The sequence below is a fragment of the Manis pentadactyla genome, chromosome X (genome assembly GCF_030020395.1).
Source record: "Manis pentadactyla isolate mManPen7 chromosome X, mManPen7.hap1, whole genome shotgun sequence".
In the NCBI taxonomy this organism is placed as follows: domain Eukaryota; kingdom Metazoa; phylum Chordata; class Mammalia; order Pholidota; family Manidae; genus Manis; species Manis pentadactyla.
The window spans coordinates 112,562,844-112,583,570 of NC_080038.1; the positions used below are offsets into that span (position 1 = coordinate 112,562,844).

Consider the following 20,727-nt stretch of genomic DNA (forward strand, 5'->3'; position numbering starts at 1 on the left):
AATCATAATGGTGATTTTATATATATATATATAAAAAATATATATATATATATATATATGTTTTCTTATTTGCATGACAGTGGTTCACATCTGTTATTAAAATGGAACCAGAAGACCTAAAATCCCCTACTGAGTCAATTTCACGTGCACAAAACACCACTTTTAAAAATCACAATAATTAAACATGACAAAAATTAAAATACTTTCCAAACAAAAATTAATTTGAAAAAATTACAACCAGATTAGAACCTGAACTATGATCCAATCTAAAACTCAAAGTTTATAGATTCAGTGCTACAGTTTGTAGAATCCACTCACAGCATCTCTAGCCAGGAAAAAAGAGAGGGCCAAAGGAAGGGGAAACACAGAGCAAAAACATTCACGGCACAGAGTCAAATTATATACTCTGTGAAATTTTTTTCATGTACAGATGCCTCACCAAGCAGAGACATTGTGTGGCAGCCACCACTTCCAAGATCAGCAGAGCACATCATTACAAGTAGAGACGGAAAGGGATCTGAAATTACAGTAAGTTACTTCCTATAACATTGCAATTATGTCTAAATGTGACACTGAGGTAGGTAGTGCATGAATCTGGAAAGGCAGCATATGTGTGTAAGTTATATGACGTTGATTCTCGTCCAGCACCCCTGCTCACCAGCAGGGAAAGTGCCTTCAAAACTCTGCTTCTCTGTTTCCTCACATGTAAAATGATCTTACAGATCATCTGATCTGATCCCGCCGTTTCTTTTATGACCTACAAATATTTTACTGAAATTGAACAAATAACACAGCAGCCTTTCGAGGCTTGGAGTCGTCCTCCCCAAGTGATTTCCTACAGGCTAGAAGCACACAGTTTGTACCATAAGGAACTATTTTAAAAAATCATTTCCATTGAAATTAGACTCTGCCCCTGTAACAACAGATCTATAAGATCTCGAAGATGTCTTCTCATTCTAATGTTCTGTATGTTGGGTTTCAACTTCTGGGAACATCAGTAGAACTGGAATCAGAACCCTATGACAGTGACAAAGAGAATCTTCTAAGGTGCCTCTCAAAGAAGAAAGGGACATCCTACAACTCTCCTGTGGAACTAAAAGGGAGATCAGATACATGACTTCCCTGACATTTTTTAGATTTCCAAGCTGTTGCTATCTAGGGTACAGGTCTACATTGTTGTTTTTCAATTTCAAAAAGAAGACAGCTATAGTTCAAAAAGAATTACGCCATGTACAACAGTGGTAATTACATCGTATCTTTCATCTGAAGGCCTCAAGTCCTTCACAACCAATAGCTAATTATTTTAACATCACTTGGGGATCAGCAGCCTTACCCACATTTTCCCTGACGTCAAACTGAGAGGCTAAGAGCTCCCTCGGGCACATCAGTAGGACTGGAGTCAGAACCCTATGACGGCGACAAAGAGAATCTTGCCCAAACCCTCCAATGGCTTCCCATCAAGGTTAGAGTAAGACCCCAAATCCTCACCACAGCCTGGGATGACGTCCGGGATCTGGCCTCACGTTACCTCTTGGACTTTCTAATGATGCTGCTCCAGCTACACTGGTTTAGTAAGCTCCTTTGGGCCTTTGCACTTTCTGTTCCCTTGGCCCGGAATCCTCTTCCCCCACATAGCCACTTAGTTCACTGTCTTACTTCCTTCAGGTCTTTGCCTGAATCTCACTTCCTCTGAGAGGCCTTCTGTGACCGCTCCCCACCCTCATCACGGCACCCCATTTTTATCTTTCTCAGACCACAATCACTACTCACTGTTCAAACATACCTTATTCATCTATCTGTTTATTTGCTGTCTGTCTCTTTTAGATTGTTACCGTCCATGTCTCATTCACTGTTGTATCCCTAGTACCCAGAACAGTGCCTGGACTCAAGAAAACTTTATAAAACAAGTGATGAATGAAAGAGTAATTCATTCTCCAGGTCAGACGGTCTCGCAGTTTCATCAAGACTGGTATTTCTCTGTAATGACTATATTCCTCCTCCTCCTCCTCCTATTTGTTCCCCTACATGGTGAACACAGCTGAAAACTCCCCACCTTAGTGAGAAGCATGGATCCCGATAAGTGGTAAGTGGCGCACTCAGACCACCCAGAAGAATCAAACAGAGAGGAAGCCAAGGAGAGAATTCTCTGGGATCAGGTCCTGCCAAGTCTCCTGAAGGTCCTCAGCTGTCTGGAGGACAACCTTTTGAATATTTACTGCATGACCCTTTCTGGAGCAGGAACAAAGAAAGGCCTTTTGTCAACTCAGTTGAACCAAACATCGAAGGCAGGAAGCTTTGAGCACCTAATATCCTCAAATTAGGAGAGCCATGTATCATTTTATATAATAAATCCCAAGACTTGTTTACCTAGAGAGTAGTTATTTACTGCTAAATTACATGAAACAGCAGCCCTGAGAAGGAATGCCCTAAAGGCTATTTAGCAAAGCAGGTAAGCCAGGAGCAATGTAGAAACGGGGTGGGGGAAACTTACTTGTTTAATGTCTCAGAGCAGAAAAAAAAAAAAAAAGAGGAAGCAAGGAAAAGGAGAAAGCAGGAGCAAGAGACATACTGGGTCTCGGAGCTGTTTCTAAGCAAAGACGAAAGAAACGATAGGGAAGAGAACCCCATGGCTTATCAGAAAACCGAGTTGCAGTTAATTACACCAGCATGTCAGGAACTTCGTCCTGCTGAAGAATCCCTACCAGTAGGTTGGCAACCTAATATAGAACTCATCTCTCTCCACCATATCATTTTACATTCCTATCAGGTTTCACTATATCACATAGGTCTACTCTCCGGGAAACCGGTTAAAAATCCTATAGCTTTTCTTAAGTAATTCCACCATATCTGAGTACTGGAGATTTTTTTAACTACTGAGCTTGAAGCAAAGTCTAGCAGGAAGGGTCTACAATCCACCTTCTCATTACAGACAAATTATTTGGTCAGCTTTATTTCTACATGTCATGCCCCTGCTCAGATTGCCAATGACCGCAAATTACCCACATGGTAAAGCTCACGTGCCTGATCAGGCACTCAATATGCTCCCACAGTCCTACTAATGTAAAATAACCACTGCCCTCATCTGTGGGGTGCTTACTACATTATAGTCCCTGGCTAAGTACTTTCCTCATATCGTACCTTTCAATCCTCATAAATAACTTTGTGTGGTAATTATTATTATCATCTCTGTGTTACAGAGAAACTGAGGCACAGAGAGATACCAAAGGACTAAACCAACTTTATCTCCCGACTACCCAACTCCACCTAACACACCTGCCCTGTGCGTGCTGCCTACCACACCCACCTCCTTTCTGAGTCCCTCCTTTTGAGGTCCCACCTCCATCAAGAAGCCTTCTCTGAGCCCAGATCGCAATCATCTGGACTCATATAGTACTTGGTCTCTGTACCACTTTAAAACAGTGTTTTTATTTTATGTCTCATCTCCCCAAATGGGTTTTAAGCTCTGCATGTTACACTTCTCTCTACCCTCTGCAATGCCAACACTTTATATTAATAACATATTCTATATACATGTCTGGTGATGAACTCACTGATTCCTAATAGTGTCTGGCACATAAGCAGCCCCTAATAAATGCGTTCAGACAGTCACCAATGAATGGGGGAAAACAAAACATAAAACACAAGTTAGTGAGAAATCCCTTACCCACAGAATGAGTGCAATTCCTTTTGTTAGCTGTTAGAGACAGTCTGGTAGACTTGAGAATACAGTGCACCAACATAGCAAAAATAAAAGATTTTTCTCTTCCTTTTTCCAATAAACAGAGTGACCTTGGCCTCACAGCAATTATTTTATTATCTTAGGTGCTTTCTTAGGTAAAATGCTCTTTTGATGTGTTGTTCTCCCACTGCAGAAGGGAAAAAACCCTCCCATAACAGTTGAAGAATAAGTGAGGACTTTTAGTCTCTGCATATATAACAGATGGCTCTCTTTTGTGCAGGAAAAAAAAAAAAGGCACCAGAAGTGAGTCATACATACATCAAGCAGCTGAACTTGCAACCCTGATAACATACCAAGACACTTCGTTTAATTGCTAGAATGGGGAGGGGGCAGCTAGAGGAATGTGACCAAAGTGAGCCAAGAAGATGCATGAAGGTGGGTGTCCCAGGGGCTGGCCAGGAACCTGCAATAACTTTTTTTTAATGAAAAACCACTCTCCAGATCAGATTCTTCCTTATTCCATATACCATTAGATCCCTTAGGAAACATAGTTTTAAATACCAGGGGAAGGTCATGTGCAATATCACAGCTACCTAGTCCTCATTAAATTCCTTCACTGATACGGAAAGCAGTTGAAAAAAGCAGATGCCTCTTGCAGCTACCTGAGAAAGACAGAATGAATGTAAGGGAATCGGTTTCTGTTAGGACAGTTACACAGGGATCATTTATTAGTCTCTGTACCGTAAACTCCTCTCCAAAATTTTTCCAGGAATTTTAGAGTGGCACATGGGGTGCGTTCTCATTAGCTAAAAAGTACCAATCATGGAAATTAATCACTCATGACACGGCTTGTCTTGTTTTAACATGAACACCAAGAAAAAAGCAAGCTATGAGCTCTGAGTAAACTGGTCACTGCGCCCAGACAACCAACAGAGCTTTTGCAAGACTTGCACGATGCCAACATCCTCCTCGGTGAAAGGAGGTACTCGGGTACCGAGAACCATGACTTAAGAGAGTAATCCACTAGCAGCCCTCCAGTGGCCTGGGTTCCTAGTGGCTGGTTTCTCAGTCAATGACAGGGGTGCCCAGCAAGCAAGCACTTCTGGGGAAATATGACAAACTGCAGAAAAGGATGCAGACTCTCTCTTGATAAACAACTGACTAGAGCGGGTGGAAAGGTGTGTACTACTGGGGAAAAACAAATTTTTAGTCCATAAATACGGGGTCTTGCATCTTCCAATATGAAGAACTCAGTTCCTTCTCTGGCCCCTTATACCTAGAGCCCATCACAACTGACTGGAATGTACAGTTGGCCCTTGAACAATGTGGGGTTTGGGGCACCGACCCCTTGCACAGTAGCCTACTGTTGACAGGGAGCCTCACCAATAAGATGAACAGCCGATAAACACCTATTTTGCACGATATATGCATTCTATACTGCATATTACAATAAGCTAGAGAAAGGAAACTACTTTCAAATTGTCTCAAATCTTCAAAAATTTTTCAAATATATTTATTGGGAAAAATCCACATACAAGTGGACCCATGCGGTTCAATCCCATGTTGTTCGGGGGTCAATTGTACTTAAACTAAACTGTCTGACAGCTAGCTAGGGAAGTTCAACTTTCTAAAGGAGCCCATACATGAATTACTTTGGCTACATTAATCCTATCACGTTACAGGTCATGTGGCTGCTTTTTCTCAAAAGACCTCATAACCAGGAGTCTTCTGATTTTCTGTTTCATCTGTTAGACTTTGCTGAGTCTTTCCTCACCCTCTTTCCTTCATTTTTTTTCTTTCTACCTTCTCTCATGACTTCATTTTTCCCTTCATTGCTAGTAGATCCCTTTATCTCTGACAGTCAAAGTGTCTGGGGAAAAGACTCCAACTTGTTTATAAGAACCATGAAAAGCTGTACATAATTTCAAACTTTCCAAGGGATTCTACATAATTTTTTTTAAATGCAGACATTTTAAAATGATAAAGACCCTTCAAACTTACACCTCACTTTAAAAGGCATCAAGCTGCCCTGCTTCAATCCCTGTCAACCCCAGAGGGAACTGCAGGCCAATGTCAAGCCACCACACACCAAGAAGGTGCAGAAAAAACGGGAGGGAAAACGCATGGCTCCTGTCGGCTGTTATTTGCCAGTGAGTCATGACTAATACCGAGATCCCTCCCCTGTGAGTTTGCAGGGGCTATCAAAGCTTGAATTTTCTGATAGAAAAGGTGTTCGGCTCTCAACCCTGCGAGCTCTAGCCTTGTCGTGCTCCCTGCTAAAGCTACTGAAGCTTCTCACCAGTGTGGGCTGGAGGTCCTAGCAGGCAGGGGACTCCAGATGCACTAAGGGTAAAACCGCCACCAGCATCGGGAAAGTGACTCAGAAGACGGCGTGCCCAAATCACCCTTCCGTGTGCGGAGGAGATGCATTAATATTCTTCACTTCAAGGACTAACACAGTGGAAACACGTATATAGAACTGTTCCTTTCAGAAGGTCTCAAACTGTCAGCCCTTTGCCTCATATTTCTCTCTGCCTTTCCCAACTCTCCAAGAGCGGGGTCAGCTGCTCATCGCACTGTTAGGGTTGGCCTCCCTCCTAGGCCTGAGCCAATCCAGGCCTGAAGCAGAAAGAATGTGTATGACGCCCCCCATCCTGCAACAGATCACCTAGAAGTGCAAGCCCCCTGCCCACCCCCAACCCCCGCCCCATGCACCTCAGTTCACAGGGCTGGACTTCCGCTTCAGCCCTCATTCCAAAGTCCAGCCTGGCAACTGACTACAAAGCTGCTCTCCACGCCCCACACTCTGCCGGCCTGCTCGGCATGTTCACATGCCCTCCACTTCCAGAGAGGCAGAGCACAGCAAATGCTCCACGTTTCACCTAACTCCAACTATGCTGAACTAACGAGCAGTTGAAACACAATTCCCACAGGAGAAAGGTATCTTGGCAAAATCCCTGACACCGTGAATGGAATCTGGCTGAACCTTCCCTCTCATGCCCATTCTGACTGTGATAAACCCTGAAACACAATGCTACTGCTCTGGCTTAGGAGGTGGAACCAGGAGAATACAGGATATATATATATTCAGCCTCCAGAACTCCAAGATGGAGATGCATAATCCATAATGGAGAATAGCTGGGACAAATGAAATCGGTAACCAGAGAGAATTCCCAAATCTCATTAGGGCCTACTGCAAATCATTCCCCATTCATCTTTTTAAAGAGCTACGTGGCACATACGACCAATTTGGTTTATTCTTCTTTTCCTTCTTTGGCCTACTGTTGGGTAAGGGTTTTAAAAAGAAATGTGGGGGGTTTTTTGGGTATGTGAATTTTATCTCACTAAAAAAAGATAATAATAATAAGTGGCCAACATATGAACAGCCGGGGATAAAAAGAGGCAAAGCAACAAGCATGGCTCAGCAGCAGCAGCCGCAGAGCAACAATTAGCTGGAGACAAGCAGCAGCTGTCCTCTTCAGCCAGACCACGTGGTTACCAGGTTGCCTCAGACCCACCACCCACTTCATGAATTTATGGTTCCTGCCTGACCCCTGTAAGTGGTGGAATTTGCAACCTCCATAACACACAAGCTAAAGAATCAATCTTTGATTACCTGACTGAACTAGTTTTCTATTGCCACAACAGATCACCACAAACTTAGTGGCTTCCAACAGCACAAACGCATTACCTCAGTTCTATCTTAGAAGTCCGGCATGGCTCTCCCTGGGCTAAAATCGAGGTTGTAGCAGAGCTGTATTCCTCTCTGGAGGCTCTGGGAGAGAATCCATTTCCTTGCCTTTACCAGCTTCCAGAAGCTGCCCACATTTCTTGGCCTGTGGCTCCTTCCTCCACCTCCGAAACCAGCAACAGTCTCTCTCTCTGATCCTGCTTCTGTCCTCACATCTTTGTCTCTCCTCATCTGCCTCTCTCTTCCACTTATAAGGAGCCCTGAGATTACACTGGGCCCATCTGGATAATTCAGGATATCCTCCCTCTGCTGATTAGCAATTTTAACTCCCCTTCACCACGTAAGGAAACCTTTACAGTTTCCAGGGATTAGGGCATGGCCGTCTTGGGGGTAAGGGTGGTGGGGGGGGGGGGGCAATTATTCTGCCCACATCAACCAATGTGTATTTCACGAATTTATCAAGAAAATTAAAAGCATGTGCTTTTACAGACAACTTCATTTCGATTTATAAATATGGGCTTCTAAAAGCAGTTACATGTAGAGCAAATTTTAATTTCAAGGCCTTAGGATAAACTCACTATTGAAAGGAATATTGTGCTGAACTGTTTTGTAAGGACATTAATTCCCCAATGTCTTGTTTCATGAATCCAGATTCCCACACATCATATTTACTTCTTAATCTGGGGCTGTAGCTTAAGTATGAATAAAACATTTTAATATTTTGGGAATGTTAGGGGAAGGGAGTGGAGGAACCATTTTCTGATAATCTGCACAGAATTATAACCTTCACACATGCTGATAAATCTGATAGGAAATATATTATAACAAAGAATGGGGTCTCGCTCATTCAGCTAGTGAGCACTGACAGTATGCTGATTAAGAGCATAGGTTCAGGCATCAGCCCGCCTAGGTTCAAATCCCACCTCTGGAAACTTGGGGCTCTGTAACCTTGGATTAACCATTGAATTTCTTTGTGCCACACTTCCCACATCTGTAAACGAAGAATAATAATAGTACCTATATCATAGGGCTACCATGAGGATTAAATGAGATACAGAATACAAAATACTCAGGGTGGTGTCTGGCACGCAGTAAGTCTGCAGTAAATGGATCTTCTTATCATCACCATGTGGTGAGGCCCCAAGCATAGGGGCAGGAGACATACAGGAAGCGTACTACAACTTGGTTTCATTATTTTCAGGGCTTGAAAATGAGAGTGAGGGCAGGACATGACCACTAAGTGGAAAACAGCAGGCAAAATATTAAATTGAGATAAAATTTGAGTCTCCCCTTGGTAGACACCCATGGTTTCTGCTTGCAGGCTATGAGAAAGACAGAATGACCTTCAACACTTAATGGAAGTGTGAATCATCCTTAGCAAACCACATGATACTATACTGAGTATCTGAAAGAACAGTTTTTGGTATCACAGAATAATTTGTTTTTCTGCTCAGAATCTTCAAGTAGCCTGTTAGTTTTACCCTTGGATTTTTAATGGCTCTTCACAGACTCCTGAACAAAAGCAAAGCCAACCTCGTGTCTGAGGCATTCAAGGCCCTGCACAATTTTATCCCCCTCTACGTTTCCACCCCCATCTCACGTAAACCCTGTACACAAACTCATTATTCAGGTCAAACTGCCAAGCTCTCATTCTAACAGCACTGAAGTATCAGTCTGTGTATTACTTTGGTATGTTTCTTATTTAGTCCAGAGGCTTTTGGAGGCCAGGAACTCCATCTTAGATATCTGTATTTTACCCACAGTGACCAGCATGTAATAACAAGCACCTCATTAGTATTTGCTAAATAAATGGACTACCCTATCCCTCCATTCATCCCATCCATTTCCCCCACAGGAACCGTTGATGCCCTTGGGTTTCAAAGCTCTTTTCTTCGCTCAACTGACAGCCTCCTTCTTTAAACTTCCTGATTCAGAATAATAATTACATTTCCTTAAAAAGCTGCACTTCTAAATGTATCCCAGAGTTTCAGATTTGGAAAATTCTATACACCTGTGAGAATCCGCTCATTAAAAGTTTGTGTGCCAGGGCTTTTGTAAAAATCTTTGAAAAAGTATTGTTTCCAGACAGGCTACTGATGACAACATCCTTAAAATGAGGAAGTAATATAATAATTACTTCTTACCTTCATGGTAACCGTGATGGTGCTATTTACATTTGCTTTATGCAACCAGCCTTGTCTTATCACACCGCCTTTCTGAGAACATAAAGAAGATGAATCCTGAAATAGAGTAAAAACCATCAGTGAAACAGCAGCCAGCCAGCCATCTAACCAAACATTTGGGGGCACAAACTAGGCCCTGCCCCATTTTCTACCAAAAGCATCAAGTTCCCTCTCCCCCACGTGAAGAGATGCCTGATTCAACTTGAAATCGTTGACTATAGAATGAAAGGCTCTGCGCTGCGCACACGGTTAGGCACGCAATATTTACTGAGTAGTATGGGCTGTCTTCTGGAAGAGTCTTCTGTATTACATAAACAGCCGAGCTGCACCTCAAAATGTCACGGACATCCGCGCCATCTGTCCCAAGAGGGATCTATCAGGCAGGGGAGTCCAAATGAATCACCACACCACATGCCCAGTGTGGGGAAAAAGCAACTCCACAAGCATGTCCCACAGGTGGAAAAACATGTTTATATACGAATCGTAGCCCATTTCACTTGATCTTTCCTGAACTCCATTTGGAAATGTAACAATTTTTTTTTTAATTTTTAAAAACACTCATTGAGCTTGAAAGCTGGCCACAGATTATTCAACAACAATTCTTTCCCTCATCTTTTCTCAAGGAAATCTCAGTGAAGTGACCTGGAAAACATCAGCACGGCGGCCCCCATCTTTACCTCATCTTTCTCACAGTCCTCATCAATCTCAAATACATGATTGGGAATCTTTTCTGGTCTCAGAGACTTGCTGAAAATGCAAGAGAATTGTCTTAGACGCCGAAGAGAACAGACAAAAAAACACAAGGAAGCCGAGTAGACTTCTTTCTTTCACAACCAAGAAAATGCCAAGGCACGAGGACAAACTCTTCTCCCCTTCCCAAATCAGATTTTCCCCTCTGACTAAACTATGTTATCTTTTACGTAAGGGCCCTACGTGTGCAGTCAGCAGCAACACTTTAAGTACGCCAAGATACTTGCAGGGGTCGGGGGAGGGGACGGAAACTGCCAGAGCTGTTAGTGGTGTGGCAGAACCGTTATCTTTCCCCAGGTCAAAAAGCCACTAGTGTAATTCTGGCTCTTGCATCTGTTTGCTGTATGAACTTGGTCTGGTCACCTTAGGAACTGTTTTCTCCTCTGGGGAAGTGCTTTAAGAATTACGAAAAGGCTACGGTCTTATTCCTCCCCAAGATTCTCTTCTGGGGTTAGCAGTATCATAGACGAGAAAAGGGAGGGCTCCAGTAGACTGAGTGACTGGCCCGAGGCTAGTAAGTGGCAGAAATACAATTTGAAGCCTGACAGTCTGGCTCCTGGGCCAGTGTGCTCAGGACGGGCCCACAAGTCAACTTCCAGAGATGCACTTTTGTCAAGGGAGGTCTGGGGTCATCAAATTGAACCTTGTAGTTTCCTCACTGACACCACTGGAAAATGCTCACTGCATTATCCAGAATCGAATGAAGATGACTTGATGGTCAACATACATACACCAAAGCCAAAAAGTGAACTCACACTTTTTTGCCAAGAATTTCAGTGAGCCAAGTTAAAACATACTCAGTCACCCCCAATGTATTTACCAAATATGCTTGGGTGTTTGAGGCTCTTCTTTATTATAAATTAGAACACAGGTTTCACAAGTGGCTTCAAAAAAAAAGGTAAAATGTTTAATCTCTCTCCTATTGAAGGTTTCCCTTGAATCCTAAACTTACCATGGCAACATTCGAAAGTCCCCAGAGAAGTCTTCATACTTGTAGTTTACCACATGCCAATCTGTGCTATAGGTTTTAATACACTGAAAGAAAACAGGAATCTTTTACTTGAAATGTAGGGAGAATACACATATATCCAGTTTTTTAAAGTCTAGTAATAAGCTGACAGGCATTTAAAAATCATCTGGGAAATGGTGGTACTGGGATCTTCCTTTGGGGATTAAGTGTGTCTCCCCAGACCAACGGCAGCTATAAATCCCAATCCCAATAGGCCCTTTTGAACTTGAACTCCAAGACCAGAAAGTATTTAAATCCAAAAGAAGAAAAACAAAGACCATGTGCTGCTTGGGAGAGTACATAAGCTGTCTCCTTGGTAGCACATCACACAGACTTGTTATGTAGGTCAGCTGAGTTACAGTAATTTTATTTTCCACTTATGTTAAAGAAAGAAAATTTATCTGGATACGATGAATGTTCCCCTGGGGCCTGCCTTTGAGGGTCTTACCTCTTTGACAAACAAACTCTGGGCCCTTTCCTCAGCATCTTCTGGTACAGTGGACTGCACTGTTCTGCGCTGACGATTTATCACTGAGATCTAAAAGACAAGGAACATTCTTGCTGTAAGAACTGGCTTGCAAAGAACAGTTCTTCTCTTTAAAGACATGTTTTTGAACTCACAGATATATCTTCCATCGGAAACATAAGCAGGTCTCTGAGGGGGTCGCTGTAAATCTGGGTTTTTCGTTGGGCGATAACATTCTCATAGTCCAAGGGCTCAACAATTTTGGTCTTTTCCTTAATAGAAGACAAAAATAAAGTTAATACAGTCAAACTCACACGAGATGAATTCCTCTCCATGTGCTGAAGATTCCTTATTTCACAAAAGAAGGGATTATTGATGGTAACAAGCACTTAAAGGAGTCACTTTCCCAAGAGAAATATTTTCCATGACTTTACACACACCACAAACACATACACCCACGAGCTTTTCTGCTCAAGACAAGAGTTCTGGAGAGATAGCACTGCACTCTGCCGATCCATGTGCCTTCCAAGAATTTAATGAATTTAAGGTGAAACAAAAATTGGTACATTTAGAAGCCTGTCAGTTGATATTACTGACTATGAACTATTCACTTGTTAACTGAAGTGGAGGAATAGCAACATGTATGTGCCTCTGCTATACGAGGGACGCCGTCCAACGGATGGTACCAGGGTCCGGCGGAGCTGGAGCAAGCATGGGTCCTGGAGATGCTTGATCCAGTGGGCAGGGCATGAAAGGGTGAGGTTCCAGGTGGCAAAGTCAGTGGATCCTGTCAGACTTCCAGGCGACCTGGCCATTGATAGTAGGGCCCCAGCCTGAGGCTAAGGTTACAAAGAGCAAGGTCAGTGACTCTGAGAAATGAGGGTACGATTTATTAATAAGAGTAATCATAGTTAGCATTTACTGAACTATTTCTATAGGCCAGGCACTGTGCCAATGCTTTCTCTACATTTTCTCATGTGATACTCGTAAGAACACTATGAAATAGGTTTACTCTTCCCATTTTACAGGTGAGGAAAACCTGGACTCGGTCAGGTTAAGTAACCTGGCCCCCTTCAGATCCGCCACGCAATCCTCGGTCTGTGACTACAAAGGCTCTGTTCTTTCTACCTCATGAGCTTTCCCTCTCCTCAGAAATACACGAAGGTACTGATGTGCAAGACACTGACCTTGGAAAAGGTTCTCACCACCTACCTTCCTACCATCTTTTCCTTCAATGAACTTACCACCATCTAATACACCGTCTATTTTACCTCTCCGCCTATTCGAGGGCAGGGATTTTCCTTTATTTTGTCCACTGTCATAACTCCAGCACCTAGCCCAGTACCTGGCACGTGGCAGGCATACAATCCTTAACTGTTGAAAGAACTTTGGCATATTCAGATTCTACCAGTGCCATGTCTCGACACACTATTGTAAATCAAGGTGGGTATATATTAGTGATTCCTAATAATAATCTTTTTTAATTGAACTGTTTTTCTTAAAATTTTTATAATAAAAACTGCATAAAGAAAACCTGAATGTAAGATATACTAAATCTTAGTTTAGTATCTTAGTGGAATTAGAGTTGTATTTACACACACAGTATTTGAAGCGGTCCCCAGTATAGTATACGCACACAATCCTCTGGGAGAACAGTTTTTATACATGGCTCATAGTAACATCACAGCTATAACGCAGTTCCGTATCTGAAGGGCCTCTCTGAGTTCCCTCTACAAGATTAAAGATTAGAGTAAGCCACTCTAACCCATGAGCATCAGTGTTCAACAAGTCTAAGGTTCAACAAGTCTAAGGGATCCTAGTAACAAAACACTACGGAGATTCCTCATGAAATTCAAACTAAAACTACCATACGATCCAGCAATCGCACTTCAGAGTACATATCCAAAGGAAATGAAATCAGTATCTCAAAGAGCTTTCTGCACCCCCATGTTTACAGCAACATCATTCACAATAGCCCAGATAGGGAAAAAACTGAAGTATCCATCAACAGATGAATGGACGAAGAAAATGTGTGTGTGTGTGTGTGTGTGTGTGTGTGTGTGTATTTAACTGCATATATGTATGTGTGTGTACGTACACACATACAACTAAATATAATTCACCCATGAGAAAGACGGGCATCCTGCTATTGGCAACGACATGGAATGAACCCGGAGGGCATTATGATAAGTGAAGTAAGTCAGGGAGAGAAAGACAAGTAATGTATACTATTATTTATATGTGTGTAAGTCCGGGGAAAGGAAATCCCGGGGCAAAATGCCTCTAAAAACCGAAATCAGTCAAAGGGAGAGATAAAGTTTAAAGCCCGTTTATTGCTTACAAACTGCAGTCCAGCGCCATGTCTCTCTCCCCTGCTCCCCTGTTCCCCTGCTCCGGAAGGAAGGAAGGAAGCAAGCAAGCAAGCCAGACAGCCCCTCCCCTTCAACTCTCAGGTTCAGACTCGCCCTCGGTTGTCCAGTTAATTACCCACTGACAAGGAGATGAACTTCTCTCCACCCCCGAGGATATGCAGATGCACTAAAGCGAGGAGAGATACTCTGGAAATGTTGCAATTTTACCCACAATGTGAAATCTGACACACAAAAAAGGAGAATGGAGTAATTAAAGCCCTCTTGCCAAGGGCTGGGGGATGAGGGAAAAGGGGAGATGTTGGTGAAAGGGTACAAAGTTCCAGTTATAAGATGAATAAACTCTGAAGAGCTAATGTACAGCATGGGGACTATAGTTAATAATACTGTGCTGAATACTTTAAATTTGCTAAAAGACCTTAAGTGTTAACAACAAGAAAAGTAACTATGTAAGGGGATAGACACGTTAACTAACTTGATAGCAGCCATCATTTCACAGTGTACACATATATTAAATCATCACCCTGTACACTTTCAAATACGTACAAGTTTATTTTTTCAATTGTACCTCAGTAAAGCTGGTGGAAAATATCCTAACAAAAATATACTTTAAGTCTTAAATTTAGATTTGTAGACCCATGAGATCAAATCAAGCTGATCATCTCTATCACATCTATGAACACTAGCGCCAAATGAGTGGAAATGGAAAATATTCCTATTTGGGAACTTAGATTTTCTGAAAGTAAAATTTGAGCCCTGCCCCCCACCCCCCACCCCCACACACCTTGTTCCAAATCCACTGTGTTTTCATGGACCCAAGTGAAAGGACGCTGTGACCGCATGTTCCACGTCTAATATTCACAGTCTGCAATTTCTCAGAGCAGTTAAATGCATAAAGCCCCATCTAAGGCAGCAAGCCTTCCTCAGGCACTGAAAATGCTTTCCAAGTCTTGCTTTTAGTGCCAACTACCCTCTCAACGCACACTGAATAAAACAGTCTTCAAGTTTCAATGTTTAACCTGTTGATTTAGCACCTGTTAATCTCTCTGTACAATAATTTCTCAAGTGCCTGCTCCAAGTAACTTTGAAAAAGAAATGCAAAATCCTCCTTAAGTTTTCTAATGGAGTTGTCCGATTAATACGAAAAAGCGTATGTCCAAATGAATCATTTTTTAAATGCACAGTATGAGCCTTCTGAAAATGAAACTTACAGCTCTCTCCATGTGTTTTGGAAGCCATATACTCATGTTAGGAAACAAGGTTTCCCCTTTTCATTTAAAACTGCTGAAACTAAGCGCTCTGGGTCTTCATTCGTCTTTCCTTCGTCAGGGGTACCCTGATTGTAGAAAAAGTTGGAGTGGCTATTCTGGGTCCCACAAAGGTTCCCCTAACAGAAGACCTAGGTCTGTGAATCAGGCTTCATCTCTATAATAAAAGGATGAAGGACTGAGTGCCCCCCTCACCTGCCTTCGATCTCATCGTTTTTCTCCACCGCTCTCCCCAGCAGGCATTAAAAGCACAATTCAAACTGGAAGATGAAGAGAGAAGCTACAAGAGGAGCCAGCACCAAAAAACCATACCCTCCATTTCCCTTCCAGGAGCATTCAGCTGTAACTCTGTTGGCAACAGAGACTTGGAGAACCTTCACTTTTTAGAATTATCATGATTTCACAGTGGCTTTGCCCTGCACTCTAGAACATATCCCTTATCTAACTTTCCTATTCAGCTTTATCATTTATTATTAGACGTATAGCTAAATAAATAAAGCTGCTATCACACACAACAAGAGTCTTTCTCTCAGGTTTGCTATGCTTCCTTCCTGATAGTAGTTTACGCACTGCCTGGCCTGAAAAGGTGCTTTTTCAGAACTCAAGAAAACTCTTTGTCAAAATAAATGCTACTTAATAAACAGTCAAATCCAACAGCAAGGTCCCACTGTGTACGTCTCTACGGTCATATAGCCGTGTCAAGTAAAAGGCAAGGCATTTAAACAATCTGGACAAGCAAGCATGTTTCAGTCTTCTCTTCCCAAGTAGTGACAGGAAAACTGTCAACCTCAATCTGGAACCGATGCAGTTTTCACCATGAAGAAAACAAAACAAAACAAAACAAAAAAACCACCGGTTTGCCTTTGAAAGTTCTCATTCACTAAGCAGTCTTGAAATAACTTGCTAGTAAGATAATAATTATGTTTCTTGGTTGTTGTTTCACTTGAAGATTGCTTTGCAGTCTTAAGAAGCACTTTTAATATATATCCTACCTACTCCTTACCAAATTTTTCTTACCTATTTCTACCTCTCAAGTAGAGAAGGCAAATACCATCACCTCAACGTTATGCATGAAATTGGCTCAGGGGCTTAGGTTCAGCTGTCTACATCCAGCAGCAGAACCAGAATTCAAAGCTAGGTCTTCCAACTCCTGCTCATTTTTCTTACCAGTGTTTCTGAAAATCAAACTTATTCACGAACAACCTTCAAGATTTTGGACACACCTTCTGTGCTATCCTACACTTTATTTTTTGTTCAAATCAAATCTCTTCTTCACGGAAATACATGTATTGAAATAGTAAGCTTTCTACCGCCCCTGCAAAGGAAAAATGGGTATTTTCCTAATTTCTAATAAAGTTAAATTCAAAATCTCAGTCCTGGTGCCGCAGTGTGAACAAAATGCACTTCTTCCAGGCTGACTTCAGCTCACTAAGGACCAAATCTAAATGGACGTCCAGGTTGTAAACCCTAACTGGGAAGAATGCATGATTCTACAAACTGAGGTGACCTTCCCATTTCTAACACAGAAAAGACAGACAGCAGTACAGATTTGGTTACAGTCTGCTTCTTGGTCCAAAGAAAGGAAACTATGGATCCTAACTGGGAGTCACTGACAGAACCAAATACTTAAGACTTCACGATTTTGTGGTGGTTCCTCTACATTTGCTAGACAGAGGAATGACCTTTCGTGATCTTAACTATGTATGTATAAATAGAAAACCATGCATGAAATCCTAAGATAAATATGTACGTGCATGTATAAATTCAGCCATCCCAACCATTCATGTATTTAAAAGCACACATTCCTAGCAAGCTTATTTATGCTATCATTAGAAAATTGAATCATATCATTTCAATTTCATTTAAAAACCAATATAATCACATAATATTTCTCTGTCAACAAATGCAAAACAGCCTGGGTTACTTCTGCTTGGACATTACACCAAAGGTCATTAGTTTACCGGTAAATCTTTTACTTTAGAAACTAGTTCTCCTGAAGAATTCTAAGAATGTCTCTTCTGCAAATCTAAAGCGAACACTGGCTTTTTGCAGAATCTCTCCTGTAGCACACTGAGAGGGAGACCAGAGAGCAGGCAAAAAGCTTAGCAGTGGGGCACAGGGCCAATTCAAAAACCTCCCTGCATGGCCGTGACTCCCACCCCATTCTCCAAAGGCGGTTTCAGGGCGAGGAGGAGCATGGCCGCCACGGGTTTAAGAAAGAGGGTAATTTAACCCAAAAGTTAGAACTTCAGTTTATAGTACTGCGATTAGACTACTATTTTCATGACATCTGAAGATATTCTTCCTGAAAGTAACACCCATCTTGGGTAAGAAGTACATACTCAAAAAGACAGGGTTACTCAGCGAGTGTCTCCTTCCCATCACTCCTCCAGCTCCCTCCCTTGGGAATTTCTCCAACCACCCCCACCCCCCCATCCCCTAGGTACTCAGCTCCCCTTTTGTTTCAGACATCTGTAGCGGAGTTTAGAGTGCTTTCTCCACAGAGAATATCCTAAAATAACACTTTGTACTCAAAATGGCCACTGCGGGCATGCAATTTCCAGCAATGCGGAAAAGAAAGCGAGTTTGGTGTAAGGCACATTTATCAAGTCCCTCCTAAGGTCTAGGCCCCGCGCTAGCACCTAGTACTGCAAAGATGTAAAAGAACCAGACCCTGCTCTGGGAAGCTCACAGCCTAGTGGGCAAGGCAGATAAACCCGAACACTTCAAGTTGATCACAGAGACTGCTGTAACCTAAAGCCCCACTGGGCTTCCGTGCATATCTGTCTTGCCCTCTGATAGGCTTATCTTCTTCCCACAAAGCAACTGCACAAGCGGTGGACATGCTGAAGTGTGGGAGCCCATCTATTCACATTCCTATCAATCATTAGAACTTCGCCTGTTGTGCATCTGTGGTGTCGGGTCATTTCATCTTGTCTTCTACTTTTGTTGATAAACTCTAAGATCAGAGACTAGGTAACGGTTGAGAGTGGTGCGTGAGGAGGAAGAGCAGCAAATTCGCGCTGGGACTAACAGAGGAGTGAAATTTCACCACTGAAGAGTACAGATTTCTACAAGGGGACCCTCCAGGCATGGCAACAAAGGAACCAGAACTGCAAGGACTTTCACATTGAAGTAAACAGTATCTGACTTTGCTACGGTTCTGTCTTTTCTAAATCACATGATTACATTTCACCAGGTCATTTTTCCCCCCCCTTTCCCAATAGGAACTCCAAGTACTGAAGAAGCTTTGAGTTGATATAATCTGATGATGATGCTAGGGGAGAGAAGCCCATCTTTTCAGTCAGTACCACCCAACCTGGCAGAAGAGACATGAACATATTTTAATAAAAACTGTTTTTCAGGGCAAATCTTGGCATGAAAACCCACATACAAATTGTATTTGAGACAATGACCTTTCTTAAAGCAGTGGAACAATCATACTTTTCACAAGACCATTTCATTCCTAATGCCCACCTTGGCTCAAGTTACTCCTGTCATGGCCGGACCTCCAACCTCTCTCTCCTACAGCCTTTATTGTCTTTATCAAAGTCTGTGGCATTTACTCATATTTAGCACCTAGCTCCTTTGTGTGCGGTTTGCCTATCAGCCTCATCAGCTGGATCATTAACCTGCCAGGGGGCGGGGTGGGGGGGCAGTGCCTTTACCACTTATACTGAGAGTGACTATATACCAAGTTAAGCATTTTATATACCTAGTCACTGATTTCATTCTTTCCAAAACCCTGCAAGGGAGGGTCTTTCATTAAGCCTATTTTACAGACGAGGAGACTGAGGCTCAGGCAGGTCCAGTGTCACACATTAGCGAGGTGGGAAGCAAACCTCTGTCTGATGGACTCCAGAGCCAGTGCTCTTAACCATGACACACATAAACCTATGTGCACTGAGCTTACCAAAACGGAAATACTTCCCCACCCTCGCTCCTACCACGTCTTTTGTTTCCTTGGATGGCTTTTGCATTTTAGGATTTGCTAACGCTTGCTCAAACCACACTATCATCTTTAACAAAATGAGATCTTGCCTTCTCCCACCCTGATGATACTGAGCATGACAGGTTAAGAGAGCTTGTAGTGTAACTGGATAAGGAGTTTTACATTTCTAAGCTGTTGCTTCCAATTTAGCATTTGACATCGATGAGCAAGGGATTAGCACCTCAGGTCTATTACTGCGGGGAAAAGAGTGGGCAGATTCAACTTCAAGAGGGTAAGAATCAAATTACAAAAAAACAACAGTAAGATACTGTCAAGGGACCGTGTCTAATTCACGTCGGTACCCTCCCCAGGACCTAGAGGAGAGCCGTGAGAACAACAAAGCCAGAGGCCTTTGTAGTTCATGAGGGATAAGCAGCTAGATAACACAGAGACTGACCTTACACGTTCTTCGCCTTCCAAGCCAAAGTGGCAGCACACAAGGAGAAAGGGACAAGTCACTGCTAACACTTTCAAATTGATTTTCAGATCCCAGTTTTAACTTAGGAACAACTCACTGTTCCAAGAATCAGCAAAATGAGATTTTAAATGTATTTAAATCTAACATAGAAACAATGAGGAAAAAATAAAACTCATTTTCCTCCTCTTTAGAGTCTTCACATACGGAGAAATCTTCCTAAATGCCAAACTGCTTCCCTCTTCCAAGTCTATTTAGCTACTTATATAAACTCAAGGACTCTTTTTAAAAACTGACAATGAATTTATACATTTTTTTTAAATCACAAAATAAAACAAGTCTGTATACATACATGTAAGTCCGGGGAGAGGAAATTCCGGGGCAAAATACCTCTAAAAACCGAAATCAGTCAAAGGGAGAAATAAGAAGCTTAAAACCCATTTACTGCTTACCAACTGCAGTCCAGGGCCATCTCTGTCCTCTTCTCCTGAGGAAGCAAACAAGCCAGCAAGCCAGCCCCTCCCCTTAAACTCTCAGGTTCAGACACTGCCCTTGGTTGCCCAGGTAATTACACACTGTCACGGAGAAGGAGATGAACTTCTCTCCACCCCTGAGGATATGCAAATGCACCAAAGCCAGGCGACGTATTCTGGAAATGCTACAATTTTACCCACAGGCCACCCCGCCAGAAATCTCACCTTACAATCTACTCATTCCCCTTCTTCCGCAATGGTCCCTGGGTGAGAAAACTGGAGCACTGTGACCAGACTAATGACACAACAATAGCAACAGCAATAAAATTATGACAATCCTCAAGCCAGAGGATTCAGTTAGGTTCAAAGTTCCATGCAGATTAAGTCCATAGCCCGTCCATTCCAGCTGTCACGCAGCAGCTGCAGCCAGGGG

General features: G+C 42.5%; 1 protein-coding gene across 9 annotated transcripts in view; it reads right to left on the reverse strand.

Annotated features, from left to right (window-relative positions):
- Positions 1-20,727, reverse strand: part of DOCK11 (dedicator of cytokinesis 11) — a 179,246-nt gene that overhangs the window by 117,148 nt on the left and 41,371 nt on the right. For 4 of the 9 annotated variants that reach the window (XM_057495238.1, XM_057495235.1, XM_057495232.1 and 1 more), the window contains exons 2-6: positions 11,934-12,050; positions 11,761-11,850; positions 11,256-11,338; positions 10,231-10,300; positions 9,515-9,610 (exon numbers count right to left, since the gene is read on the reverse strand). In XM_057495238.1, coding sequence (XP_057351221.1) covers positions 9,515-9,610; positions 10,231-10,300; positions 11,256-11,338; positions 11,761-11,850; positions 11,934-12,050 — 456 coding nt within the window. Of the gene's footprint in view, positions 1-9,514; positions 9,611-10,230; positions 10,301-11,255; positions 11,339-11,760; positions 11,851-11,933; positions 12,051-14,931; positions 15,255-20,727 lie in introns of those variants that run through there. The other 5 variants (XM_057495234.1, XM_057495230.1, XM_057495233.1 and 2 more) reach the window with 3 other exon arrangements.